The sequence below is a fragment of the Myodes glareolus genome, chromosome 6 (assembly GCF_982192425.1).
Source record: "Myodes glareolus chromosome 6, mMyoGla1.1, whole genome shotgun sequence".
Lineage (NCBI taxonomy): Eukaryota > Metazoa > Chordata > Mammalia > Rodentia > Cricetidae > Myodes > Myodes glareolus.
Genome location: NC_142031.1, coordinates 28,791,540 through 28,818,693, shown reverse-complemented (window position 1 = coordinate 28,818,693; position 27,154 = coordinate 28,791,540). Strand labels below are relative to the sequence as shown.

Below are 27,154 nucleotides of genomic sequence, written 5' to 3'. Positions count from 1 at the left end.
AGCTCTTAGATCTGTCACCATTCTCCATTTACCAGATTTCTTTTTTACAACAAACACAGGAGAATTCCAAGGGCTGGTTGATTCTTCAATATGGTTAGCATCTAGTTGCTCTTGTACCAGCTGTTCCAAAGCCTGTAACTTATCTTCAGCTAGAGGCCACTGCTTGATCCATATTGGCTTCTCAGTTAGCCATTTTAAAGGTAGGGCTGTTGGTACCTCTAAAGGTTTGCTATTGGCTGTGTGTTCTTGTACAGCCTGAATGGCTGGTGACCTTTTTCCATAATACCTCATTATATCCTTCCCAGAATTGTGAGTTCCTGGAACTACAGGAATGTTAATCTGGGTATTCCATTGCTGTAGCAGGTCACGGCCCCATAAATTTATTGCAATATTTGCTATATATGGCCTTAATCTTCCTATTTGCCCTTCAGGCCCTATGCATTCCACCCATCTTGTGCTTTGTTTTACACGAGATAGGGTTCCAATTCCCAGGAACTGAACATCTACCTCATGAAGAGGCCAATTCGGATGCCAGGATTCTGGAGTAATTATACTTACATCCGCACCTGTGTCTAATAAGCCTTCAATAAAAATGCCATTTATACAGACTCTTAGCTTTGGTCTTTGATCGTTAATATACGTTTGCCAAAATATACGTTTACTCTGTCCTCCTGAATTTTTTGACTCATTCTCCACATGTAATTCATCATTTAGACCAGTATTACTTTTTACGGCAGACATTGGAGTTTTTAATTTTCTTGGTGAGACACATTTTCGACTGTAACTGGGAATGACTGGGCCACTTTTGGCTTGGGGGCCTGCGAGAGGCCCCTCAAGGAGTTTCCCGATGGTATCGGGTTGCCTTGTCTGTCTGTTGTTGACCTGCATTCGTTGGACCAATGTCGGCCTTTACCGCATCTTCTGCATATACCTGAAGGCTGAGATCTCCTACTTTTGTCATTCCCAGAGGAGATATTATTCCTAGGATTTCTTTGCCTGCAATCCCTTTTCAGATGTCCTAATTTACCACAATTAAAACACCTGGTAGTTTGATGTCTCCTCATAGCTTTGGAAATCGCTTCTCCTACCCAGGATTCATCGTTATAGCTAAACATCTCAACATTCATTGTATGCTGTATCCATTCTTCCATTGGTGCTGATCTAGATCTTAAAGGCCCAATTATCTTTTTACATTCAGTATTTGCATTTTCAAAAGCTAGAGATTCAAGAAGTATTCGTCTAGCTTCTGGGTCTGTTACCCCTATGTCCAGAGCCTTAATTAATCTTTGCACAAAGTCAGTAAAGGGTTCTCTCTGTCCCTGCCTAACCCTGGTATATGATTCGACCCTTTTTGCTGGATCTTGTATTCTATTCAAAGCATTCAAGGCTGCTTTGTGACATAAGGACAGCACTTCTTCATCATAAAGAGCTTGGACCTGTGGATCAGCATATGCTCCTACACCAAGAATTTGATCTTGGGAAACCTCCACACCTTTTGCTCTTCCTTGCTGTTCCATATGTTTGGATTCTTCTCTGAAATAAATTCCAAACATCAAGGAAGGCCCATCATCTAAAACTGCAGACACTAGCTGAGAGAAATCATGGGGAGTAGCTCTGACATTAGAAGCCCAAGTCCTTATCATTTCCTTAACAAATGCAGAGTGCAAGCCAAAGTTAACGACAGCTTGCTTAATTTCTTTTAAATCATTCATTGCTATTGGTGTCCATCTAGCTTCTTTAACTCCCTTTGAGCCTTTGGAAGTTAACCCTTTGTCAGAATAAATTACAGGGTATGTTGTTAGGACCCTGGGTAAGCCAGTTCTAACAGCTGGTGGTGGCATTGTATCCTGTCCTTGTGCCTTCTTACTCTGTTCACCAGCTCCAATAGTTTCTTCAATCATTTCTAATCTTTTTATCATTGTATCCCTTAAATCCTGAATCTCCTGACCTACCCGTGTTTCTAGTAATTTCACTAAGGTATCAGTTTTTTGGTTCCCATTCTGGAGGTTCATTCTATCTGTTACCTTATCAAAACTTTGTGGTAACATCTGAACGTCAAATTCAACAGCCTGTACCCTTTCAGGTAACTTCCTAGTACCCTTGGACATGGAGTCAATTTTGTCTATCATAGTATCCACTTGTTCAGATAACCCCTGATTTTCAATAATTTTAATCCTTTCAACTAGTTGTTCAATATTAGTCCGTAAAAATCGTATCTTTCTTAATGATAAAATATTGAAAAGAAAACTGAAACCTAGCAACAAGTAAATTAATATATTCCCATAGTCATATAAACCTTGCATGACATAATCCATTGTATTAATAAAGAAAACAGTAAAATTGGCGTTGGAAACAAAAACTGCCATATTACCTCTTGTCTAGTTGGCGGCGCTGTTGCCAAGTTGCGACTAGAACCACTGCAAAGGTGACTTAAACAGGTCCTGTTTCAGTGTCTGCCTTAGTATTTGTTAAAAACTAGGAAATATAAGTTGCTCAAGAAAGAAAGTTTAATTAAATCAATTCCATACACGGAACCAGAAACCCAGAATCCAGGGGTAGAAAAGAGCAACCCGGAAGCCGCGTATGCCTCCACGTGACCGAGTCGTTCTGATTCACGCCACTAAAGCACCGCACTTACAAGGGAAATTTAAAAACAACTCAGAAAAGAGCAAACCAGGCAGGCAGAGACTGTCCCGAGCCTGTGGAGCTTGGGAGGCGTGGGGTTTAACTGAACTGCTGGCTCCACACACAGGGCACAGGCCGCAGCTGAGGGAGGTCTCGTGACTAGCCGAGCTGGTAGCAAGCAGTTGAGTGGGGGGGGAAGGGGGGGTTCTACAACCAAACGTGGGGCGCCAGATGAAGGCGTAAGTCACAGACAATCCCACACCAGTTTGGAATTATGATTAATAGAATGGTTATTTATTCAAAGGGGAAAAAACTTACAGATTACCGTCCCAGACAACAGCCCCTCCGCGCGAACAGGAAAGGAGTCCAGGGGCCGGAAACGGAGCCGGAAGACAAAAAAAGAGTGGAGGACAGCCGCTGCTTTTTTTAAAGGGAGAGACCACGCCCCAATGGGCTGGTAACTCAGCGGCGATTGGCTGAAGGAGCTGAAGGAACTCCCACAGCACTAGGGGACAGACCAGTGGCACTGAATAGTATGGGAGATGCAGAGAGGCCTACAGGAAGGGGGACATGGGGAATAGTCCTGCGCTGGGGGGAGCTGTTCTGGTTTTTTATTTATCTTTCAACAAAACAAACACAAACAGAATACTAGTTTTGCTTTGGCACAGTGGCTCACTCCACAGAATATCAAACCAGGAGGACTGCTTTGAGTTTGAGAGAGCGTGGGCTACATAATGAGACCTTAGCTCAATCATAAATATGTTAATTAAAATTTATAGTAACATGTGATGGCACACACCTTTAGTCCCAGATAAGTTTGAGACCAGCCTAGTCTACATAGTAAGCTCCAGTATAGCCAGGGCTACATAGTGAGATCCTGACTCAAAATAATAATAATAATAGTAACAACAACAACAACAATTTAAAAAGAACATTGGCATGCCCGTTGGTCGTAGCTGAGTCTCCATGCTTATAAGGTTTCACCTTCAGCTATTCGAGGCGGCTATAGTAGAAAGAGAGTCCAGGTCGGTCCAGCCTCACTAACTCAGCTTCATTGTTTCAGAGCTGTCTTATTGCAATTCAAGTTGATCATGGAGGGCTAATTCAGGTGAGAATACCCGTGGGGGAGAAGAGGACAGAGAATACAAACAACAGCGAACAGACTACATCTCAGAGTTTGTGCCTAAGTTACCAGTGCGGCCTGCTGGCCTGCTTCGTGGTCTGGCTGGGTCTGTGAAGTCTGCTCTTCAATAGTCTTCCCTGGAGAATGACCCCACAGGGACACCACACCTAGACTATGAGCGCTTAGAAAAATGACAAAGGCAGACCCACTGGTAAGTCAGGAAGAAGAGCAGGTTTTCTGTGGAGACCTCCGGAACCTTAGTGCCAGTCCAGGTCTCTGGAAGCTTTTTGGGTGTGTTTTGATTTACTGGGACCTCTAGGCTACAGCAAGGCAGACTCACCTTCCCCATTCCTTGTGGTATCTTTTTATGACAGTCATTCCACTAGGCCAGGCTCTCCCAAGTCTTTCCTGGACCCCCACACTGTGCCAAACCATTTCCAGCCACCGCGTTCTCTTTAAGACCTTTCCCAGGGTTGGGTGGGTTAGATTAGGCCAAGTTAGGATACTGAGTTCCCAGCTAAGGTCCAGGAGCCTAACACAATCAGCCCTGATCCTGTTTCTAAGAACTCTGCAAATTCCCAGCCCTCAGGGCCAGGGAAAGCAATTTTATTGCCCAGGAGTTTATGAGCCAGAGCCGTGGGTGGGGAGCCAAGCAGCAAGCAAAATCCAGTAAAGTAAGCCCAGTTTGAACGTGCACAGAGAAATCACCGGCTTCTCTCCACGCTATAGAAGAAATAAGGCTGTCAGGACACCTACGGACTCCAGACTCGCTGTGGGCTTTGGAGGGAGGTGCGGGTACAGAAGGAGGGGACATGGGGCTCCCACCCAGCTCTAGGGGGCGGGTCCGAGACAGGGGGCCCAGATCGGAAGCTGAGCACTGGGGGCCCAGGAGGTTGTAGAGCCAAGAGCAGCGGGAGGCAGGATCGTTACAACCTGGCTTGCCATGAATTCTGGACGCCAGCGCCGGACACCCTTCAGCATCGCAGACATCCTAGGCCCGAGCATGATTCCCCGAGCACCTTCTGCGCCACAGCTTCCCGAAGCCAGCCCTGATCCCGCGTCGCCACTATGTGCGCTGGAGGAGCTGACAAGTAAAACATTCCTGGGCCGTGACCCGCGGGCTCTGCAGCCTTCTGAAGGTACAACGCCTACAAGGTCGTGGGCTTGAACTCAGTTTTCTCTCCGTCCTCTGTCTCTCTCTGTGTCTCTTCGGTCCCTATCTGTCTCTCCGTCTCGCTCTCTCTTGTCCCTAGTCACAAGTTTTGTTCAACCCTGGGCTGTCATTTTTACCCAGCCCTGCAACTCTGTCCAGGTGTCAGGAGTTGCGTCTCGGGCCCGCAAGTCTCTAGAGTTTATTCCTAGACCTTGCTGTTGCTCCAGGGGGCCACCAGCGCCGCGGGGTACCTCCAGGCTGGGAAGAATCTAGGGACCGCTTGGGCTGGTGCATTCGCTGTACGCGGGACAATTGCGACCGAGAAAGACCGCGGAAGAGACAAAGGCTTGAGCTCTAGGCAAGAAATGAGTAAGGCAAGGCAGGGCTAGGACTAGGCAGAAAGCTTCGGAGACCTTCTAGAGAGCTCTGTGCAAGAAGGTCCTTGCAGTTGCTTTGGGCATAGTAACCACCTCTCTGCCCCCGCTTCCCTCCCCATGCTCCCACTGTGTCCCTTTTTGGCTCCTGGAAAGGGAGTTGATGTTTTTAAGGATGTATAAACAGACAGCTTTATATGGCCACCAGGCCGGGTGGGTCACCCTACCTCAATCTAGCCTCTAACCTACTACCTCACCTTACCTGGAACTCCAAAAGGCGTCAGAGGATCTTCTCCAAACGGCCTTGATCCCTGCACCAGATCTCCTCTGGTCAGTCCCACCCACTCCCCTGCGTGAGCACCCTCATTTCTCTGTCGCCAGCATTTCCAGAGGCCTGTTGCTCTTCGAATCCCTGGCCTGACCCGGTATGAAGGGAACATGGTGTTGGGCCTCCCCCACACCTGCTTGAGCCTTGCGACCCTAGCTTTTTCACCCAGACCACAGCTCCTCCAAAGCTGGAGACTGACATTTCCGTCCCATCTCGGCAGGCAGAGTCACCCCAGAGGCGCCGCCGGGTTCTGGCGCTGGTGTCCGGAGACGCCGCAAGTCGCGTACAGCGTTCACTGCACAGCAGGTGCTGGAGCTGGAGCGGCGATTCGTCTTCCAGAAGTACTTGGCACCGTCAGAGCGCGACGGACTGGCTGCGCGACTGGGCCTGGCCAATGCCCAAGTGGTCACTTGGTTCCAGAACCGTCGCGCCAAGCTCAGGCGGGATGTGGAGGAGATGCGCGCCGACGTGGCCTCTCTATGCGCGTTGTCCCCGGGAGTCCTGTACCACCTGACACTGCCAGACAGCGCTTCAAGCCCTGACCCTGACCCTACAGGACCTGATTCTGAGCCCCATTTATCAGATGAAGAGATACAGGTGGACGACTGAAAGAAAAGCCCCTGCCAGCCCTGGATTCCAGGACCCCGGACTCTTCACCTCTGCTGGGGCCTTGTCTGGGTTCCCGGGTGGAGGGGAGAGACCCACTTAGACCTGTTATGTCCTTCAGTTCACACTCCTACTTTTTTTTTTTACTCATTGAGAATAAAACCGCTGCTCTGCAGCAAGGTGCCTCAATCCTGGATGTCCGCAGCCCAAACCAACGCAGTCTCCTACTCACTGAGAAATTGGTTTTGCTGCCTTGCGGTTTTAAAACGTGGTGCTTCTTTTAGCTCTGGTAACAACCCTAAAAGGCAGGTGCCTGGCTCTGCTCATCTTCCAAAAGAATCTTGAGGTCAGGATTCGGACTCGGGCATCAGCTACCCTTCAGAGATCCGACTGTCTCTCCTCTCCGGAGACACTGGGTGGAGAGGAAGTGGGCAGGACTCTAGCGGTGGCTTCCGGTCACCACCCTCTACCCCCTTCTGGCCACCTTTGTTCCCAAGACTGCAGACTTGGAGACCTCAACAGGAAACTTTAGGTTGTCCCCTATGTGATAACGGGTTTCTTTCCTTTCTTTTCCCTCTTTTTTCTTTTGAGAGACAGGGTTTCTCTGTGTAGTTTTGGAGCCTGTCCTGGAGCTCACTCGACCTCAGATCCACCTGCCTCCCCCGAGTGCTGGGATTAAAGGCGGGGAGCATCCCACCACTGCCCAGCTTTCTTTTCCCTACTCTTAATCAAGTTCTACTAGGTTTCCTGCATTAAGCCCTCCACAGCAAGCCTAGAACACCTGTGATCCCAGCACTTGGGAGGAGGAAGCAGGAGGATCAAGAGTTCTAGGTCAGCCTAAGCTTCAACACGCTCGCAGGTGCGCGCAGGCGCGCGTGCACGGGAAAACATACACACACACACACACACACACACACACACACCCCAATAAAGAAATAATTCTATGATGGGACACAGTGACACACCAGTGTCTGGAAAGAGGGCACACCCACTTCTACCTCTGGGACCTCTGTCCTGGTGTGGGAGCAGGGCACACCTGACTGGTGAGAGGCGCTCAGAGTAGCTGTGACAGCCACAAGGACATCTCAGCCTGGCCCCACTGCTGATATCTCTGACATTCACTTCTGCTGGTCATTATTAATCTCCCTCCTGCAGAGGCACTGGGGAGGGACTGGGAGCACCTAGGAGTTACAGGCCCACCCTGCCAGTCTTTAGGAGACCACCACCCAGCTAGGGCCTCCGCTGCAGGTGGAGGGTCAATGATGGGAAATTCCAGGGAGGCTGAATAAGGCTGGAGCACAGGAGTGATGCCGTGCGATAACTGAGTGCTTTGTGTGAATCAACCAGCGGAACAGCCGACCGTGGACGTTTGGTCGGGTGCTGAGAAGGACCAAGGACACCACCCCATAGGTGGTAAGACGAGGTTCATCTTTATGCTTTTCTGACACAAGCCTTTGTTTTGTGTTGTTTTTGTTTTTCAAGACAGGGTTTCTCTCTGTGTAGCCCTGACTGTCCTGAAACTCACTTTGTAGACCAGGCTGGACTTCAGCACAGAAATCTGACTGCTTCTGCCTCCCAAGTGCTGAGATTAAGAGTATATGCCACCACACCCAGGATAAGGAAAATGTGGTACATTTACACAATGGAGTACTACACAACAGAAAAAAATAACAACACCTTGAAATTTGCAGGCAAATGGATGAATCTAGAAAACATCATATTGAGTGAGGTAACCCAGACCCAGAAAGACAATTATCATATGGACTCACTCATAAGTGGTTTTTAAACATAAAGCAAAGAAAGCCAGCCTACAATCCACAATCCCAGAGAACTTAGACAACAATGCAGACACTAAGAGAGACTTACATAGATCTAATCTACATGGGAAGTAGAAAAAGACAAGATCTCCTGAGTAAATTAGGAGCATGGGAACCTTGGGAGAGGGTTGAAGGGGAGGGAAGGGGCAGGGAGGGGAGCAGAGAAAAATGTAGAGCTCAACAAAAAAGTAAACACTAAAAAATAAATAAATGAAAAATGAAAAAAAGATTAATTTATTTTCATCGTATGCATGTAAGTGTTTTGATTGCACATATGTATGTATTCTGTGTGTGTGCCTGGTGCCCACACTGCCAGAAGAGGGTGTTGGAGCCCCTAAAACTGGAGTTATAATCAGTTGTGAACCCACATCAGCTGGGAGCTGATGCTCTGCACCTCTCCTCCTTTGCAAGAACAGAAAGTACCGCTTCTGACATGCTGTTTGTGCCCCCCACCCCTGTCCCTGTCCCCTGGATGAAGCAAAAGCACATGCTTTCAACTCCTCCAGGTACCAGTCCTATAGAGGTGATTAATAATAGGCTCTGTACTGTAAACAAACATGTCTTCAAGGCTTTAGGGAGGCCAAGCAGAAGAATGCTGCTTAGCTGCTTAGAGTAGAATGATAGGGTAGGAGAGAGACTGGCAGAGACCTTTGGCCACTGCAGAGGGCAGCAGCTGGACTAGGAGAAGCGTGGGGCAATCACAGAAGGGAATCCGTGCGAGTCTCCTAGTGACTGGGACTATATGATTGACAACCTTATAAACTTAGCACTGGAAGGAAAATGGCATGGGCCAGAAACTGTGGCTACTGAGAAACAGCTAAGAATCCGCCAGTCATGCTCAAAACATATTCTTTGCAACTGCACCACCCTTCCATACACAGAGGCAGCACAGCAACCTGGCTCTGGCCACGCCATGTTCTACCTTCTAGACTCCTCCAGCAGGCAGTCTGCTCTGTTGGGCTGCCCAGCACTGCCAGGCTTTAGCACTGATACACCAGCACCTCCAGGAGACTCAGGATGGCTGGACACCTCCTTTAGTGATGACTCTGCACTTGAGCTTCCGAAGCAGAGCCCTGTCCACTAGGAGTAGCTGGTGTACAGCAAGCAGGGAGCAGGGTGTCGGAGTGACTCAGACTCAGATGAGGCTAAGAAGTCCTGAAGAGGGAACATTATTTAAAGGTGTGTCTAAGAGTCAGTGCGAGAATAGTTATGAATGTGGCCCAACACAAAACGGTAAATCTACTGAAAACATTGTAAGGGCTTTTTTGGTGTGTGTGTGTGTGTGTGTGTGTGTGTGTGTGTGTGTGTGTGTGTGTGCTGTTTTCCATGTATATGTGACTGCAAGGATATTTTTGTATATGTATGCATCGGTGTGCATTCATGTGTGTTTGGAGGTCAGAGAAAAATAGCAGATGTCGTCCTCAATTGCTCCCTACCTTATTTTATTTTATTTTATTGAGTTGGAGTCTCACTTTGTAGCCCTGGCTGGCCTGAAACCCACTGTGTAGACCAGATTGGCCTTGAACCCTCAGAGATCTGCCTGTCTCTGCCTAAGCTCCCATGTCTGGCTCCTCCTTATTAAAGGAAGGATGGAAGAAAGGAAGGAAGGAAGGAAGGAAGGAAGGAAGGAAGGGGAAAGGAGAGGAGAGGAGAGGAGAGGAGAGAAGAGAAGAGAAGGGAAGGGAAGGGAAGGGAAGGGAAGGGAAGGGAAGGGAAGGGAAGGGAAGGGAAGGGAAGGGAAGGGAAGAGAAGAGAAGAGATAAGATGATGATCTAGATATGGAGTCACATACCTTTGTTCCCAGCTCTTAGGGTGGGGAGGGGCAGAGATAGCAGATCTCTGAGCTTGAGGCTAAGCTGGTTTACATATCAAGTTCCCGGTCAGCCAGGGCCATATAGCGAGACTTTACCTTAAAGAGAGAGAGAGAGAGAGAGAGAGAGAGAGAGAGAGAGAGAGAGAGAGAAGCAATAGAAGAAGACAATACATCTAGCCTCCATGATGTGTGTATGTGTGCAAACACACATCCCTCTCATATGTGTACAACACTCTCTCTGTGTGTGTATGTTTCAGAATGTAAGCAGTGGTTACCTAGAAGGCTTACTGAGCACCAATTGCTGTGAGCTCAATGCTCTGTAGCCTGATTGAAGTTCCTGGCCTGGTGCCCACATGTTTACATCCATCAGTTTCCTAGGTGATGTGGATGGTTCTGACCTCCACACATGGAGGTCCACAGATCCAGGAATTCTGCATTGTGTTAATTTAAAAAGCAGTGTCTTCACACACCTCTTTCCATTTAGGAGTCACAAAGACACCGGACAACTGCGGGCAAAACTCAGTTTAGTTAGCAGCCTGGGTGGATAGTTTCTCAGTTTCTCCTTTGGTTCTCTAATTACTCTGTGAGGCAGGGATTGCCTCTTTTGTGCAAATGAAGGGACTGAGCTCAAACACTGAGAGACTTGCTTCAGGGTCCCAGCTAATCACTGCTGACTCGACCTGCTTTAGTATTTGTGAGGTCCTAAATCATAATTAAAGAAATTGTCTAAGGCCTGTATAAAAGAGATGTTTCAACAACTACAAATGGAAGAGGTTGGAAATTTCGCTTGATGGCAGAGAGCTAGCTCTATCCCCAACAATGAAGGAGCGTGGAGGGAGGGAAGGGGGGTGGGGAGAAGCTAATTGCAATGCCAGAATCAAGAAGCCCAGAGCTGTGTTAGTCCCACTAGCTCTGGGCGAGCTCTAAGAAGGGTTTCTCAAATGTAAACCCTTGAAGAATCTTTCAGCAGGGGAGGAGGTGGGAAGTTGATCACTGAACACGTGAGAGGTCAGAGGCGCACAGCGACAGACAGGAATGTTACCAGAGGCTAGGAGCAAACAGAATTGTATCTAGAACAGATGGCAGAGACTGAGATGAGGGAGGGTGAGGGAGGGTGAGCATCCATCAAGCCAAAGGGTGTGTCTTAGTCATTGTCCATCACTGGGACACCCCTCCCCAAACCCTGCTCCCGACCTATGAGTCCTCTGGAACTAAAAAGCAGGAAAAACTCCATGGTCACTTCTCTGACTCTGCTACAGTCTCAAAGCCTGAACTTCTGTATAGTTCCTGCTATGAACCTTGGAGGACTTCAGGATACCCTTCCTTCGATGCCCTCAGGAAATCTCTCTCTCTCTCTCTCTCTCTCTCTCTCTCTCTCTCTCTCTCCATCCTTTTCAAAGGAGAGATGGTTCAGTAAGTAAGAGCACTGGCTGCTCATACAGAGAACCTGGGTTTAATTCCCAACACCCACATGATGGCTCACAACCATCTGTAACTCCAGTTCCAGGGGATTCCGTGCCCTGTTCTGGACTCCACAGGCAATGTGTCAGACTTGTATGCAGGAAAAACACTATACACATAAAATAAGAAGAAAAAGAAAATGAACATTAAAAACAAGTATTTTGGCTGGGTGTAGTGGTGCATGTCTTTAATCCCAGCACTTAGGAGGCAGAGACAAGCAGATCTCTGTGAGTTTGTTAGCCTGGCCTACATAGTGAGTTCCAGGACAGAGCTACATAGTGAGACCCTGTCTTGAAAACAAAACAAAATAAAAATTTGTTTATTGTGCTGGGTACAGTGGTACACACCTTTAATCTCAGCACTCAGGAGGGAAAGTTAAATTCTAGCCTGATCTACGTAGTGCGTTCAGGGTCAGCCAGGGTGATATAATGAGTAGGTGTGTGTGTGTGCGTGTGTGTGTAGATGTAGGGGGAAATGACACATGTGTGGAGGTCAGAAGTCAGCCATATGCATTCCAGAGATCAAACTCAGGTTTTCAGGCTTGGTGGCAAATGTGTTGACCCACTGAGCCATCTCTGCAGCCTGATTTCATTCTTGTGGCATTGCAGTGAGGATGTACTTACACGGAGCTTGGCGAGCCATGTTCTGAATGTACTAACTCACCCACTCCCTATGACTCCATGATATAGGGTTTGTGGGTATCCTCACTTATATTTTTTAAAAAATATTTATTTATTTATTATGTATACAATATTCTGTCTGTGTGTATGCCTGAAGGCCAGAAGAGGGCACCAGACCTCATTACAGATGGTTGTGAGCCATCATGTGGTTACTGGGAATTGAACTCAGGACCTTTGGAAGAGCAGGCAATGCTCTTAACCACTGAGCCATTTCTTCAGTCCCCTCACTTAAATTTTTAAAAAGATTTATTATACTTTTTACTTTTTTTTCGAGACAGGGTTTCTCTACCTAACTCTGACTGTCCTAGAACTCACTATGTGTGGCATACCTCTGCCTTCCAAGTTCTGGGATTAAAGGCATGAACCACTCACTTGGCCCCAAGATTTATTTTACTTCTAATTACATGTACGTGTCTGTGTGTGGGTATGTGCACATGAGTGCAGTGCTTGCAGAGACCAGAATATGGCGCTGTATCCTCTGGAATTGGAGTTACAAATGGCTGTGAGCTGTTTTGTGGGTGCTGGGAATTGAACCAGCGTCCTCTGCAAAAGCAGTAATTGCTCTTAACTACTAGGCTGTCTCTCCATACCATCATTTTAAACATTTATTGTGGGGCAGTAAAATGGCTCAATGGGTAAAGGCACTCACTGTGAAGCCTGATCACCTCCCCAGGATCCATGTGGTGGAAGGGGAAATTGATTCCTGCAAGTTGTTCTTCGACCTTCCTACACATGCTATGACATGCACACACACGCACACACACACACACACACACACGCACACACAGACAGACAGACAGACAGACAGATAGATAGATAGATAGATAGATAGATAGATAGCTGTAATAACGTTTTAGAAGAGTTATCTTACTCATGTGTGTGTATGTACACATATGAATGGGTATGCATACTTTGGGGTACAGTGGCCAGAGAAGGCGTCAGATCCCTCAGCACTGACATTGCAGATAGCCTTCCAGACACCTGATTTGTTGTGTGAGTTCTGGGATCTGAACTCTGGCACTGAGCAACAAGAGTCCCTAACTGCCGAACCATCTCTCCAGTCCCACTGTTCTCACCCACTGGGTGAGAAAGCAGAAAATAGAACCACTAGCCAGAGGCCCCACAGTAAGGAAGAAGCAAGTCCCAACCAAGCACACAGTGGGATTCCTGCCTCTGCTCTGATAGCCTCCAGAACCCTTTGAGTCCACCTGCCAAGAAGCCCTACTGTGGGCTACACTGAGCCCCACCTGTTCCCTTCTGGACCACCATCCCAAAGTCCTTTTGGCGCCCCAACACATACACTCTAGAGCCACCTTCTTGCGCCATTTCTTCTTGACTTTCTATTGCATGCACTCCTTCTCTGCTGCCAATTTCTCAAATAGATGGGCTTCCTGGAAAAGGGAGAGCAGGTGACAGGCAAAAAGAAAAGGAAATATGGAGAATACAAGAGAACAAGAGAGGAAGGAAAGCTGGGCATGGTGGCACACACTTTTAATTCCATCACACAGACTGATTTCTGAGTTGGAGACCCATCTAGTCTACATTGTGAGTTCCAGGCCAGCTAAGACTACATAGTGACCCTGTCTCAAATAACAAAAACAGAAAGAGGGCAAGGATAGGAAACCCTCAGAAGTAACCTTGAATGGTATAGACTGGGTGGAGGGCATTGGGGGTAGAAATACGGTCTTGGTTAGGGTTTACTATTGCTGCGCAGAGACACCATGACCACGGCAACTCTTATAAGGAAAACATTTAATGGAGGTTCAGTCCATTGTGATCATGGCCGGGAGCATGGCGGCATACAGGCAGACGTGATGCTGGAGCTGAGAGTGCTACATCTTGACTCAGGGGCAACAGGAAGTCCAGTTGACTGTCACGCTGTGTAAAGCTTGAGAAAAAGACCTCAAAGCCACTCCCCCAGTGACAACCTTCCTCCAACAAGGCCACACCTCCTAATAGTGCCACTCCCTTTGGGAGTCATTTTCTTTCAAACCACTACAGTTATATTATCCTAATCCTGGGGAGACGCAAACAAATGTTACTCATTTCAGGTTGGGATCCCAAAGTAGACCAAGGCGAAGATACTGCCAGAGTACAACATGATGAACCAATGAGTTTTACTGGGATTACTTACAGGAGCAGCGGTGACTCAAAGACAACTGCTTCACGAAGCCCCGCCTCAGTATGGTGACAGCTCATGAAAGCTGGGCATCTGGAGCACACCGCACAGCCTGCAGGCAAGCTGCACATCTGGAGCACACCGCACAGCCTGCAGGCAAGCTGGACATCTGGAGCACACCGCACACCCTGCAGGCAGCTCAACAGGTCGGAGTGCCCTTTTTAGGTGACTCAGTTGGTCTGATCCTCCTCCAGGGAGATCATCTTGTCTCTGTTTTCCATGCAGTTCACCTTGGCCAAAGGCAACTCAGAGCATCCCTACTGCTTAAAGGGTCCAGGGAAGGTCTAAAGAATCTGGTCAGTTTCCAGGACTCCCTCGATAAAGTTACACATCTCACACATTGTTGGATAGCAATGGTGTAGCCCCTCGCACAATTATAGCCTTAGTATTGGACCTCACAACCTGAGGTCTCCTGTGTCTTTCCTTCTTGTCAGATTACTCTGGCTACAGTCTGACCTCTGAAGATTTCACGGCCTCTTCAATCAAAAGGACAAGGGACTTATCAGAGGGTCTCATTGTCCTCTGGGTCCTAGTTGACCTTGGAGGTCAAAGGCCAAGATACTACACGTCTTCTTTGACTCTCTTCCCCTCGTCGGTGTAGGCTCCCAAGGTTTGCTGAAGGACAGCCTTGTCATTTTAACTCTGTGTCACAGTTAGGTAAAGCTTAGACAATTTTAAACAACCCAAACAGTTTTACATAAATCTTGGTTTTGCTGTGACTTGGTTTCCCCACATGGTTAAAGTCTAACCCAGCAAAAATATAAATAATTACCTGGATTAGACATTCATTTTTTAAGATTTATTTATTTACTATATACACAATGTTCTGCCTGCACACTAGAAGAGGGCACCAGATATCATTACAGATGGCTGTCAGCCACCATGTAGTTGACTGGGAATTGCCTCTGGAAGAGCACCAGAGGCATTCTTAACCTCTGAACTATCTCTCCAGCCCCACATTTTTGTTCTTTTAAGCCATTTTTTGGAAATACTATCACAAGTTGATCAGTATAATGTTGCAGAATATTTGTTTAACTATGTAAAGATGTGTTGAATTTGTTTAACTATGTAAAGATGTGTTGAATTTGTTTAACTATGTAAAGATATGTTGCATTTGTTTAACTATATAAAGATATGTTGCTGCTTAACTTGCCTGCCCAAGGCACCTGATTAATCTAATAAAAAGCTGAATGGCCAACAGCGAGGAAGGAGGTCTAGGTAGGACTTCTCGGCAAGGAGCATAAGCAAGAGGAGGAGTTTAGGCTGGGGGAAGAAAGACAAAAGACACAAGAGAGATGCCAGGGCCAGCCAGACAGGAAGCAGGAAAGCAGGACACACAGAATGAAGATAAAAAGCCCCGAGGCAAAACGTAGATGAATAAAGATAGGTTAAATTAAGTTAAAAGAGCTAGTGGGACAAGCCTAAACTAAGATTGAACATTCATAATCAATAACAAGTCTCTGTGTCTTTATTTGGGAGCTTGTTGGTGGCCCAAAGAAAATTCCAACTACAGTATAATTTTGGGGGTTCAAAAGATTTATTAAATTTACTTTATGTGTTTAAGTGTTTTACTTGCATATATATAGGTCCACGATAAGCATGCTTCATGTCTGCGGAGGTCAGACAAGGGCTTCTGATCCCCTGTCGTAAGCAACCATGTGGGTGCTGGGAATCAAACCCATATCCCCTATTAGGGTAGCAAGTGCCCTTAACAGCTGAGCCACCTCTCCAGGCCAATCTTAGAAAGAGTAATAGACTTTAATCATCCAACATATAGATCATTCTTAAATTTCATCTTTGTATGATTTATTTGAATTCCTTGTGACTTGGCTTTAGGCTTTCATTATTTGACTCCATAGCTTATTTTTCATTCTTAGAACAAAATCTTTTTTATCATAAAAAAATCCACCCTTATCCAAGATATTCCCTTTTCTTTTTTACCCTTTTAACAAAAACATAACCTTATATTTAGATTATTCTCAACAGTTCTCTCATACCCACTTACTGTTTCTTTCTTATTTCATGCCTCTGAAATGTCAAATCCAAAGAACATATGTGGCACCTTGTAACAAATTAAGACTACCTGTTCACATACTTTTCGTTTGTTTGGTTGGTTTTGGTTTTGGATTTTTCGGGACAGGGATCAGGCTGGCCTCCAGCTCACAGAGACCCACCTCTGCCTCCCTAGTGCTGGGATTAAAGGTGTGGCCACCACCACCCTGCTGCACACATCCTTTGTTGCTTTTTTTTTTTTAAAGATTTATTTACTAGCCAGGTATTGGTGGCGCATGCCTCTAATCCCAGCACTCGAGAGGCAGAGGCAGGTAAATCTCTATGAGTTCGAGGCCAGCCTAGTCTACAAGAGCTAGTTCCAGGACAGGTTCCAAAGCAACAGAGAAACCCTGTTTCGAAAAACAAAACAAACAAACAAAAACAACAACCAAAAGATTTATTACAATGCATACAATGTTATGCTTGCAGGCTGGAAGAGGACAGCAGATGTCACTACAGACAGCAGTGAGCCACCATGTGGAGGCTGGGAATTGAACTCAAGACCTCTGGAAGAACAGCCATCTCTCTAGCCCAATTTTGACAACATTTCTTTCTTCTTCTGGTTAGAAAAAAATACTTTACATTCTAGCAAGAGCCTTGACATATTATCAAAATGACCTTGGTGTTAGGGAATAGGACCTTGCAAACAGGAAATGGCAGAAAAGAAAGCACATAAGGAGCCAAAAAAAAATCTCTGCATATTATCTCTGTAATTGCAATTTTAGATGAGAAAGACATGTGTTAATGTGTTTTAGTTCTCACTGAAAAGAGGAGTGTTAGGGCATTGCCTCTCAGAATGTTCCCTGTCCCTCCACTTAGAACAGTGGATTTCTGCTTTCTTCCTGGAGTCTCTCTTCTCTCTAACTCCCTTTGAGCTTTCTCTACTTGGTGATTTGGACCTTGGCTTTCTGGAGCCTTGCCTACTCTCATTAATCTGATTTATGGCTGTCACAGAATCTAAGCTTTCTGCTTGTTTTTCCTTGACCCTCTTCCACAGACCTTGGGCTCTGAATAACTAACTACTTTCCCACCTCTTTAGCCCTCCACCTTTTCTCATTTGTTTTCAGTCTGTCTGCTTAGTGGTTAGTTGCAAAGTGTAATTTTAGTATCCCTTGTCCCAAAGGCTCTTTTGTGTTTAATCTCAAATTTTTTTCAGTTGACTATTAGGCCTTTCTTGGAATACTTAGGGCTCATCTTCTTTTCCTGTTTATTAAGGTTTCTCTTACCTACTGACTCCTTGGTGGTGGTAGCCCACTCTGAAGGAAGCCTAGTATATTTCAACACTGCCCAGAGCTTTCCTTGAGACAGTCTAACACCTTTGAAGTTTCTACAACACACCGTCTGTGGCTTTGCACATCTAACGTTCTCTACCTGGGATGTTTTTTCCCAGGCCAATGGGTTGGCTCTCTTGTTCCTTTTCGATCTTGACTTAAATGTCACATTATCAGGGAAGCTGTCTCTATCACACCTTTTATCATGCCACTGTACTCCCTGTTTATACATCTCATATGTGACAAACTGTTAGATGTGACTGGCACCTCCATTAGATACAGCTAGTTCACTGAATAGAAGAGTTTTTATTTTATTCAGTATTATTGGTGTGTGTGTGTGTGTGTGTGTGTGTGCGAGAGAGAGAGAGAGAGAGAGAGAGAGAGAGAGAGAGAGAAAGAAAGAGAGAGAGAGAGATTTTATCCTTCTACCATGTGGGTTCCATGGATCAAACTTAGGTTGTCAGTCTTGGAAGCAAGTGCCCTTATTGCCCGAGTCATCTCGCCAGTCCTCTCAAAAAACAAACAAGCAAACGCCTTTCTATTGAACATTAGAGATAAAAGGTTTATAAAAGGATTGTCAAGATTTTTTATTAAGCAAACAGGTTTGTGTTATGGGCCAAAAAAAAAAACCCAACCGAATAAAAGATAACTAACTTTTAAATTTTTTTATTTTACTTTTTAATTATATGTATCTGTATGAGGGGGCATGTACGATATGTGCAGGTGCCTCCAGAGACCAGAGACATCAGATTCGCCAGAAACTGGAGTTGCAGCTTGTTTCAAGCCATCTGATGTGGGTGCTGGGAATTAAACAGGACTCTTCTGCATGAGGGGAGGCATCTCTTCAGTTTCAATTAATTTTTTTCTTTTTTTTTAAAAAAAGATTTATTTATTTATTATGTATAGAGTATTCTGCCTGCATGTATGTCTACAGGCCAGAAGAGGGCACCAGATATCATTACAGATGGTTGTGAGCCACCATGTGGTTGTCGGGAATTGAACTCAGGACCTCTGGAAGAACAGTCAATACTCTCTACCTCGGAGCCATCTCTCCAGCCCAATTAGTCAAATTTTAGACTTGTTGACTTTATGTGTGAAGGGTGGGGGCTCATGACCCTGAGGCTGTGGCCAATTTTCTGTGTAGAACTGTATCCTTAGCCTAAGGATTTAACTGAAATTCTAGAAATAAATCAGGAAATGACCAGGAAAGCAACTGGAAATTTAGCTTGCCAATGCCCCCGTATTTGATGCCTTTGTCTCTCCCTCAGTAACTGTACCATATGCTTTAGGAAATCTAAACCTTTGAAGCTTTTCAAGCAACTCTCAGAGACTGTGTCTCATACTGTAGTTCAGGCTAGCACGAAATTATGCAGGCCAGGTGTTTACTACCTCACGACAATCCTTCTGTCTCAGCCACCTGAGTGGTGGGATGTAGTGATAGTCTCTTCTCCCTGCTTTAGCGTCTTTGCTCAAATTGTCCTTTGTTCACGTATCTTTCCAAGGCACTCGTCACCATTGCCTAGCTCTCAACCGTGAGACCCTCAAATGCTCAATTTTGCCTGCTGTGTGCATTACATCAGCAGCAGCCTGAGGGTCCCTCACTGTCTATCTGCTTAAGATGTGCAGGCCCTGAACCTGCTGGTTCCCCAAACCCAAAGCTAACTGAAAGAAAACATAAAGGAAGCTGGCCATGGTCTCTCTCTTTCTCTCTCTCTCTCTCTCTCTCTCTCTCTCTCTCTCTCTCTCTCTCTCACACACACACACACACACACACACACACACACACACACACACACACACACAATTTCAGCAGTGGAGGCAGAGGCAGGCAGCCAATTGTGAGTTAGAGATCAGCCTGATCTACATGGCAAGCTCCAGGGTAGCCAGGAACATACAAGGGGAGACTCAAAGAGGAGAGAACACAACAACCACAGACCTACAAACAAACATGAAGATGATCCGGCAAAAGGAAACTGGGGTCTCTCCTTCCCCTTTTTTTGTAGTATCGAAATTCCTTGCTAAATCGGGAACCACAGGACCCCCAGATGGCAACCAGACCACAGGGAACAGTCTTTCGGAAAGGAAGGTGATACGACGTTAGGGAGGCCAAGATGGAGAGGCCAGAGTCCTCCAATCTCCACCCGAAGCCTAAAATTCTACTGAAAATGTCCAGACCCTGGTAAATTTAAGGGGCCTCTCCTGAGCTTCTTACTGTCAGGTCACACCACTCACCTAACTTGACTTGCCTTACAACGTTTGGCATCAGCGCCCCCTCCCGTCAAACCGTGAGAGGAAAGTGAAAGTCTGGTTAGAATTTGGTGTCCGCTAGGGGCCGGGAAAGAGTGTGCTGACAACCATCTTTATTACGGGCAGACGCCGTGGCTACGGAGAGCGAGTGAGACCACGAAACTTTCGACTGCAAGCTGGTGAGTCCAGGCGCCCGCGGGTGTGGAGCGCCGCGGGATGCGGGAAGGTGTCGGGCGTTAGGTTCGTTTGGGACCCGCCGTGCCATGGCCTGGACACCCCGATCCGGTGGCCTTCTGCCTCCTCTCTCTAACGTACCCCCGTCGTGGGCGCATCCCGTGGGCGCTGGGAATGAGCTGGGCGAAGGGATTCGCGGAGGTCCTGGGCTGCTCGCTACCGGGGGCGTCCCGCGCCGGGACTCCGACAGACAGCCGTGGGAGCCCTCATCGGCCAGCGGCCCGATGCCCTTCGCTCTGCAGCGGCTCCGGGTCACGTTGCTCCGTCTGCACCGCGAGCGGGAGCAGCTCCTGCGGGCCCGGGACTGCGCCCGCCACCTGCAGGCGGTCGTGCGACTGCTCCGCTCCAGCCCGTCGGCTAGTGCCCTCTCCCTGCAGCAGCTGCACGGCGACCTGCAGCTGTACCCTTCGCGTCGGGCGGCTCTGCGCCTCGGCCTCCCGGGCTCCACCGAGACGCTTCTCCTGGCTCGCCCCGTCGGGTTAGCAGCCCAGCGCCTGGATGCTGCCATCGAAATGCAGCTTCGCGCCCTAGGCCGGGCACCCGCCAACCTGGGCCTGACGTCCCAGCTAGCCGAACTGTTGCTGGTCCTTCCCTTCTACCACAAGCTACAGAGACAAGTCGTGAGCTGCGTTCCTGGAGCCGCGCGCCCATTCCCCGCGACCCGTGTGCTCCATCTCCTGGCTGCTGAGCGGGGTTGTCAGGTGGCACACAGACTGGCTGAGGCCCTTGGCGGATCGAGTTTACAAGACCAACTCCGTCGGCAGTGCGACGAGGAACGAGAGCTGCTGCCAGGACTGCTCGGTCTAATAGGGGGCGTGGCTAGCACCGACAGCAGTGGACTGAGGCTCGGAGGGCCTGGAGCCCTGTGGAGCCAGTATTGGACCTTGCTGTGGGCAGCCTGTGCTCAGAGTCTGGAACTAAGCGTGGGACCCTGGGGGGATCCCAGAGCTGTGGCCCAACAGCTGAGTCAGGCACTGTGTCAAGGTGAGTGAGAAACCCAAGCTGTCGGGGGGGGGGGGTTGTGGTGAGGGTCTCTCTCTCTCTCTCCCCCCCCCCCCCCCCCCCGTTTCCCTTAATCGGCTCACTCATCTCTAGCCTGTCAGCAAGAGCAGGTCCTTTAGAATGAACTTCCCTGAGTTTATAGATTAAGATTTCCCAGGTCACTTTGCTTCCCACGGGCCGAGAGCCACTGTGCCTGCCTTTGCACCCCTGGTTTGAGTGGTAGAGGCCCGTAAATAGGGAGGCTTTGTTCCTGGCCCTCACCATCTCTCCCATCAGCATCCCTGCCTCCGGAGTGTGAGAAGGAGCTGTTGTCCTTGTGTCGCAGCCTGCACCATCAGTCTCTTGTCTGGACCTGGGACCAAGGTAAGGAGAGAGGGATACTGGGGGTGGCCCAAGAGTCAGTTTGCTCCCGCTTTCAGGCTATATTCTGTCATTCCAGGGTTCTGCCAGGCCTTGGGATCATCCCTGGCGGGTCAAAGAGGTCCTGTTTCACCATCTCAGACTGCTGAGCTGTTGCAGCAGCTTTTTCCTCCACTCTTGGACACCCTTCGAGAGCCTAAGTCAGAACTTAGCCTGTGTCTGCCTCCAGGTGAGACAGATGTGGAATGGGGTAGGAGGCACCTGTGCGGGTAAGAGCACAGGTACAGGTAAGAGCACGGATAGCTGTAGGTGAGAGCACAGGTGCGGGTGAGAGCACAGGTGCGGGTGAGAGCACAGGTGCGGGTGAGAGCACAGGTGCGGGTGAGAGGACGGATAGATGTAGGTGAGAGCACAGGTGCAGGTAAGAGCACGGATAGCTGTAGGTGAGAGCACAGGTGTGGGTGAGAGCACAGGTGTGGGTGAGAGCACAGGTGCGGGTGAGCGCACAGGTGCGGGTGAGAGACCGGATAGATGTAGGTGAGAGCACAGGTGTGGGTGAGAGCACGGGGTGAGAGCACAGTTGATACCTTTTTCCTTCCCTCTGTTCTGAAGACCTCATGAAGGTAGCCCACAGACCCTAGGATACTCTGCTCTTCCCCTCCAGGTCCTGCACCTGTCGCTCTGGGGCTCTGTACCCTGCAGACAACCTTGATCTGGTTCTTGGACAGAGCTCAGCATCACCTGGCAGTCTGGGCCCCTGGTTCCTTCCTGCTCCTGATCCAAAAGGATTTGCCTGTGAGTAGCCAGGGAGCAGGGAAGGGAGCAGCCTGCCCTGAACTGAGCCCTCACTCCCTGTTTCCTCCGAAAGCCTCTATTGCGTGCAGTGGAAGATCTGTCCAGCCTGGCCTCAGAGGCAACCTTAACCCTGGAGGTGGAGCAGCAGCTGGGCCTGGAGATCCAGAAGCTAACTGCAAAGATGCAGGTAAAAACATAGATGCAGATGAGAGCACAGGTGTGGGTGAGAGCACAGGTGTGGGTGAGAGCACAGGGTAGGTGAGAGCACAGGTGCGGGTGAGAGCACAGGTGCGGGTGAGAGCACAGGTGCGGGTGAGAGCACAGGGTAGGTGAGAGCACAGGTGCGGGTGAGAGCACAGGTGTGGGTGAGAGCACAGATAGATGTAGGTGAGAGCACAGGTGCAGGTAAGAGCACAGGTGCGGGTGAGAGCACAGATAGATGTAGATGAGAGCACAGGTGTGGGTGAGAGCACAGGTGCGGGTGAGAGCACAGATAGATGTAGGTGAGAGCACAGGTGCAGGTAAGAGCACAGGTGCGGGTGAGAGCACAGATAGATGTAGCTGAGAACACAGGTGTGGGTGAGAACACAGGTGCGGGTGAGAGCACGGATAGATGTAGGTGAGAGCACAGGTGTGGGAGAGAGCACAGGTGCGGGTGAAAGCACAGGTGTGGGTGAGAGCACAGATAGATGTCAGTGAGAGCACAGGTGCGGGTAAGAGCACAGATAGATGTAGGTGAGAACACAGGTGTGGGTGAGAACACAGGTGCGGGTGAGAGCACAGATAGATGTCGGTGAGAGCACAGGTGCGGGTGAGAGCACAGGTAGATGTAGGTGAGAGCACAGGTGCGGGTGAGAGCATAGGTGTGGGTCAGAGCACAGGTGCGGGTGAGAGCACAGGTAGATGTAGGTGAGAGCACAGGTGCGGGTGAGAGCATAGGTGTGGGTGAGAGCACAGGTGCGAGTGAGAGCACAGGTGTGGGTGAGAGCACAGATAGATGTAGGTGAGAGCTCAGGTGCAGGTGAGAGCACAGGTGCGGGTGAGAGCACAGGTGCAGGTAAGAGCACAGGTGCGGGTGAGAGCACAGGTGTGGGTGAGAGCAGAGCCTCTGATAGTAGCAGTGTGTGCCCCAACTAGGGAATGAGCAGAGTAGAATCTGTACCTTGCAATCTCCTTGGAGTATCCACTAAATTCACTTTTTCTTTTTTGGTTTCTTGTTCTGCTTTAGTCTTTACTATGGAAAATTTTCAAATATGGTTGTCACAGTAATCAGCTCATGGTCAGTTATGATTCACACCCACCTGCTAATAGTGAAAGCCACTGACATTATTGCTTAGACTTATTTCATTAGTGACTGCAAAAAGTGGTATTTCATAATTACATTGAATGTTCAATTCAAGGTCCTTCCCTCTTTAGGTTTAATGTGTGTGTTTGCTTGCTTATTTTGTTTTGTTGAGACAGGGTCTCACTATGTCATTCTGGCTGGTCTGTAACTCAATACGTAGATAAGGCTAGCCTAAAATTCAGAGTAATTTTCCTGCCTCTGCTTCTTAAATGCTGAGTTTAAAGGTGTATACCATCACACCTGGCTTAATTTATAGTTTTATTGAAGTAGTACATGTCTACAGTTTAAAAAGTGAAATGTAGCCAGGCGATGGGTGGTGAAAGCCTTACTCCCAGCACTTGGGAGGCAGAGACAGGCAGATCTCTGAGTCTGAGGCCAGCCTGGTCTACAGTACAAAAAAGAAAGATGTAAACAGGGGCTGTAGCTAAACAGTAAAGCATTGACTGATCATGTAGCAAGACTTTCTTTGATTCCAATTATGAGCGGGAAAGGTGGGGGGAAGCAGCAAGATGGTTCTGACAACCTGAATTGATCTCCAGGGCCCATGTGGGGAAGAGAGAGAACCAGTGTCTGCAAGTTGTCCTCTCCATATGTAAGCACACATATACACACACTCACATGTGCACACACACGCGCGCGTGCACACACATGCACATGCATGCATGCGCGCAGAGAGAGAGGTGGGGGAGAGGGAGGTTAAAAAGTAAAGTATTATTTTTTAAGACCTCTAATGAGAACAATTCCACCTTCCATCTGTGGTTGTTTCCCCCTCGCTCTGAATCATTCCTGAACCTCATGTGTGCTAGGTAAGCTCCGTGTCACCAAACTATGTTATCAGCCCCTCTTACTGTGCGTGATTTCCTTCGGTATTTATTGATAAAGCTATCCTATCTTAATTCTGTCCCATTTTGCACACTATTGCTTCCTACTGTGGAAAATGTAGACTATGAGGTTCTTTTCATTTTCTCCTGTGTGACTGTTGAGTCCCTGACTCTCAGCTCCTTTGCTCTGCTTTTCTGCTCGCCAAGCATCTTACTCTGTGAGCTCCCACTTCAGTTCTGAATCCCAGACAGCCCAGCAACTATTTGGCGTTTCTTTCATGGTTACTGTTGTCGCCCAGAGTACGGGCATCATGAATAGGGCCTGACAGTGGTGTTTGGGGAACCTAAAGGAGAACCATGGCAGGTGTGAACACTGTAGAGTGTTTCATAAAGTACCCGAGGCTTAACCGGTGGCTGGGCAGCCTCTTGAGTAGCAGGACAGTTCTCAGCCGGAGTAGCAGGCAGCCTCAGAGTAGCAAGAGCAGGTTCCCCATAGAGTCTTCTTGGGGAACCAAAGCTGACAGCTGATATGCTTGCTCTGGTGATATAAATGCTTGATCTTTCTCTCTCCCTCCCTCCCTCCCTCTCTCTCTCTCTCTCTCTCTCTCTCTCTCTCTCTCTCTCTCTCTCTCTGTGTGTGTGTGTGTGTATCTTCCTCTTCTGTATGTTTGTGGGCTTATGTGTGTCAGAAAAGGAGTGTGGGAATTGGCGAAGTAAGCAAGTTAGTATTAAATCATTGGAGGCAAGGCCAGGTGTGCTAATGTACACATTTAGTCCTGGTACAGAGGAGGCTGAAGCAGAGTTGTTAGTTTGAGGCCAGCCTGGGCTACATGGAAAATAAATAAATAAATATTTATTTATTTATTTATTATGTATACAATATTCTGTCTGTATGTATGTGTGCAGGCCAGAAGAGGGCACCAGACCTCATTAGAGATGGTTGTGAGTCACCAGGTGGTTGCTGAGAATTGAACTCAGAACCTTTGGAAGAGCAGGCAATGCTCTTAACCACTGAGCCATCTCTCCAGCCCCACCAGTCAGCTTCTTTATTAAACAATCTCAGTGGCATATATTCACACAGTGTGAAGGAATATTCCACACAGGCACATAACCCAACATGCCTGACTTGTCATGTGCCTTTGACTACTAAGAACTGATAATCCTACATATTGTGCACAGTTCGGGTCCAGACTTCATGGAAACTTCAGTTAAAGTTGTGACATTTCTCCTTAGAAAATGCCCAGGCTCCCACAGTGATGCATGGATTCGGGGTTTTACAGACCCCACATTGAGGCCTCAGAAGGGAGAAGCACCATCTCATCAGTGTAACCCACGGACTCTTCCTACTTTCCTTCCCCCCCCCCCACAGCTCCTGCCTGAAGAGTCGCTGAGTCTCTTTTTCCAAGAATGCCATAAACAAGCCACACAGGGCTTCAAGATCCACATGCCAAGGGGTCGATACTGGAGGCTTCGACTGTGCCCTGGTAATTTTTCTTCTGTTTTTTTCTCTGTGGTGCTGGGCAAGAAACCCAGGACTTCACACATGCTAGGCTAGCAAGTCCTACCGACTGAGAGAGACACACAGAAACCCCAGCCCACTGTCTTGGTAACTCCCCAGGTCCACCTTCTCCTTCCAACGGTTCCCAGCATGAATGGTGACTCAACACCACTGTCACCATCCTTGTGCCCTTCCCTCTCTGGTGCCCACTGGATTTCTAGAGTGTCACAATCTGTCCTTTCTCTTCTCGCCCTCCAGAACATCCCAGTGCTCCTAGTGAGTATGCAGGGATGGTGGTCTGCGCTGTGCTGGAGCCTGTGTTGCAAGGACTGCGGGGATTGCCACCCGAAGCCCAAGTCCCCGCCCTCAGCCAGGCACTGACAGCTATACTGGGTGCCTGGCTTGACCACATCCTCACCCATGGGATCCGGTTCAGGTGGGAAGAAAAGATGGTCGTGGCAGAGGGAGAATGTCAACAGGGAAAACGGAGAACACTGGGGCAGAGCAGTCTGGGGAGGCGCGCGGGGTGGCCACATTGTACCTGGACATCTAGTCTGCAGGGGGCGCTGCAGCTCAGGCAAGACTTCGGAGTGGTCAGGGAGGTCCTGGAACAGGAGCAGTGGGACCTATCCCGGGAGCTTCGTCAGACTCTGCTCTCACTCAGCATCTTCCAGCGGCTAGATGGGGCCCTGCTATGTCTACTGCAGCAGCCACTGCCCAAGAATCCAGGCCACAGAAGGCCGTCCTGTTGCTGTGAGTCATTCATTACCCCTCCCCAATTCCAGGTTTTCCCAAGTCCCCCCATCACTGTTTTAAGAGACCACACCCCCATCACACTATTGACTCGGCATTAGCATCACCCACCAACCTGCCTTCCACGTCTGCCTTCCCAGGTTTTTGTAATGAAGTCCAGACCACTGAACTGCCCACCAGCAGCCTCAACAGCCTGGAGAACTTGGCGCCCCCTCTACGGCCTGGAGTCTCCCCAGCACAGAACATGCACCTGCTAAGCACCCTAGGAGGAGGAGGGCCCAGTCCTGAGGCTTACCTGGCTGGAAACCAGCAGGCCTGGCTTGCCCTAAGGCTGCATCCGCACCCTCGGTGGCACCTATCCTTTCTTTCCTGCCTGGGAACAAGCCCTGAGCCCTAGGTTGCCTAGGTTCCAAATCGTGGGCAGTTAAGCCCCAGTCGAGGAACTGTGTGTTAGAGAGGCTTAAAGCCGGGATCTTGGGAGGACACGTATATAAACTACACAGTCTGGAATTGAATCCAAGATCATCCTAATACCTGGAATCCAGAGTAATGGGCAAACTACAGCCGGAAATCTGAAAGTCCGTGACAATGAAGACAAGAGCTAGAAATAGCTAGAT

At 48.4% G+C, this 27,154-nt stretch overlaps 2 protein-coding genes and 1 long non-coding RNA gene across 4 annotated transcripts; 2 read left to right on the top strand and 1 right to left on the bottom strand.

Moving 5' to 3' along the window:
* Positions 1-3,222: 3,222 nt before the first annotated feature.
* Positions 3,223-5,878, bottom strand: LOC146894174 (uncharacterized). Its single transcript, XR_015002273.2, has 2 exons — positions 5,538-5,878; positions 3,223-4,832 (listed from the first exon to the last, which is right to left on the bottom strand). It is a non-coding gene; the product is annotated as an uncharacterized LOC146894174 (long non-coding RNA).
* On the top strand, positions 4,692-6,398 carry Lbx2 (ladybird homeobox 2). Its single transcript, XM_048416632.2, has 2 exons — positions 4,692-4,887; positions 5,824-6,398. Exons 1-2 carry the CDS (start codon positions 4,692-4,694, stop codon positions 6,210-6,212), a joined length of 585 nt encoding a protein of 194 aa, XP_048272589.1. The 3' UTR covers positions 6,213-6,398.
* Positions 6,399-19,849: 13,451 nt separating this feature from the next.
* Positions 19,850-27,052, top strand: Ccdc142 (coiled-coil domain containing 142). Of its 2 annotated transcripts, none has more exons than XM_048416552.3 (9): positions 19,850-20,947; positions 21,203-21,328; positions 21,405-21,554; positions 21,990-22,120; positions 22,194-22,307; positions 25,656-25,770; positions 26,043-26,220; positions 26,338-26,537; positions 26,678-27,052. In XM_048416552.3, the coding sequence occupies exons 1-9, from the start codon at positions 19,993-19,995 to the stop codon at positions 26,932-26,934; spliced, it is 2,226 nt and encodes a 741-aa protein (XP_048272509.3). In that variant the 5' UTR covers positions 19,850-19,992; the 3' UTR covers positions 26,935-27,052. The 2 variants fall into 2 exon arrangements, with proteins under 2 accessions (XP_048272509.3, XP_048272510.3); XM_048416553.3 differs by having other exon boundaries at positions 19,851-20,947; positions 21,242-21,328.
* Positions 27,053-27,154: the final 102 nt, after the last annotated feature.

What these genes read in the sequence shown, in the direction of transcription:
- Lbx2 (XM_048416632.2), top strand. Translation starts at nt 4,692, where the DNA reads ATGAATTCTGGACGCCAGCGCCGGACACCCTTCAGCATCGCAGACATC. An exon ending in GGCTCTGCAGCCTTCTGAAG is followed by an intron (nt 4,888 to 5,823) that starts GTACAACGCCTA and finishes CCATCTCGGCAG; the next exon opens with GCAGAGTCACCCCAGAGGCG.
- Ccdc142 (XM_048416552.3), top strand. Translation starts at nt 19,993, where the DNA reads ATGGCCTGGACACCCCGATCCGGTGGCCTTCTGCCTCCTCTCTCTAAC. An exon ending in TAGCCTGTGTCTGCCTCCAG is followed by an intron (nt 21,555 to 21,989) that starts GTGAGACAGATG and finishes CTTCCCCTCCAG; the next exon opens with GTCCTGCACCTGTCGCTCTG. An exon ending in CAGAAGGCCGTCCTGTTGCT is followed by an intron (nt 26,538 to 26,677) that starts GTGAGTCATTCA and finishes CTGCCTTCCCAG; the next exon opens with GTTTTTGTAATGAAGTCCAG.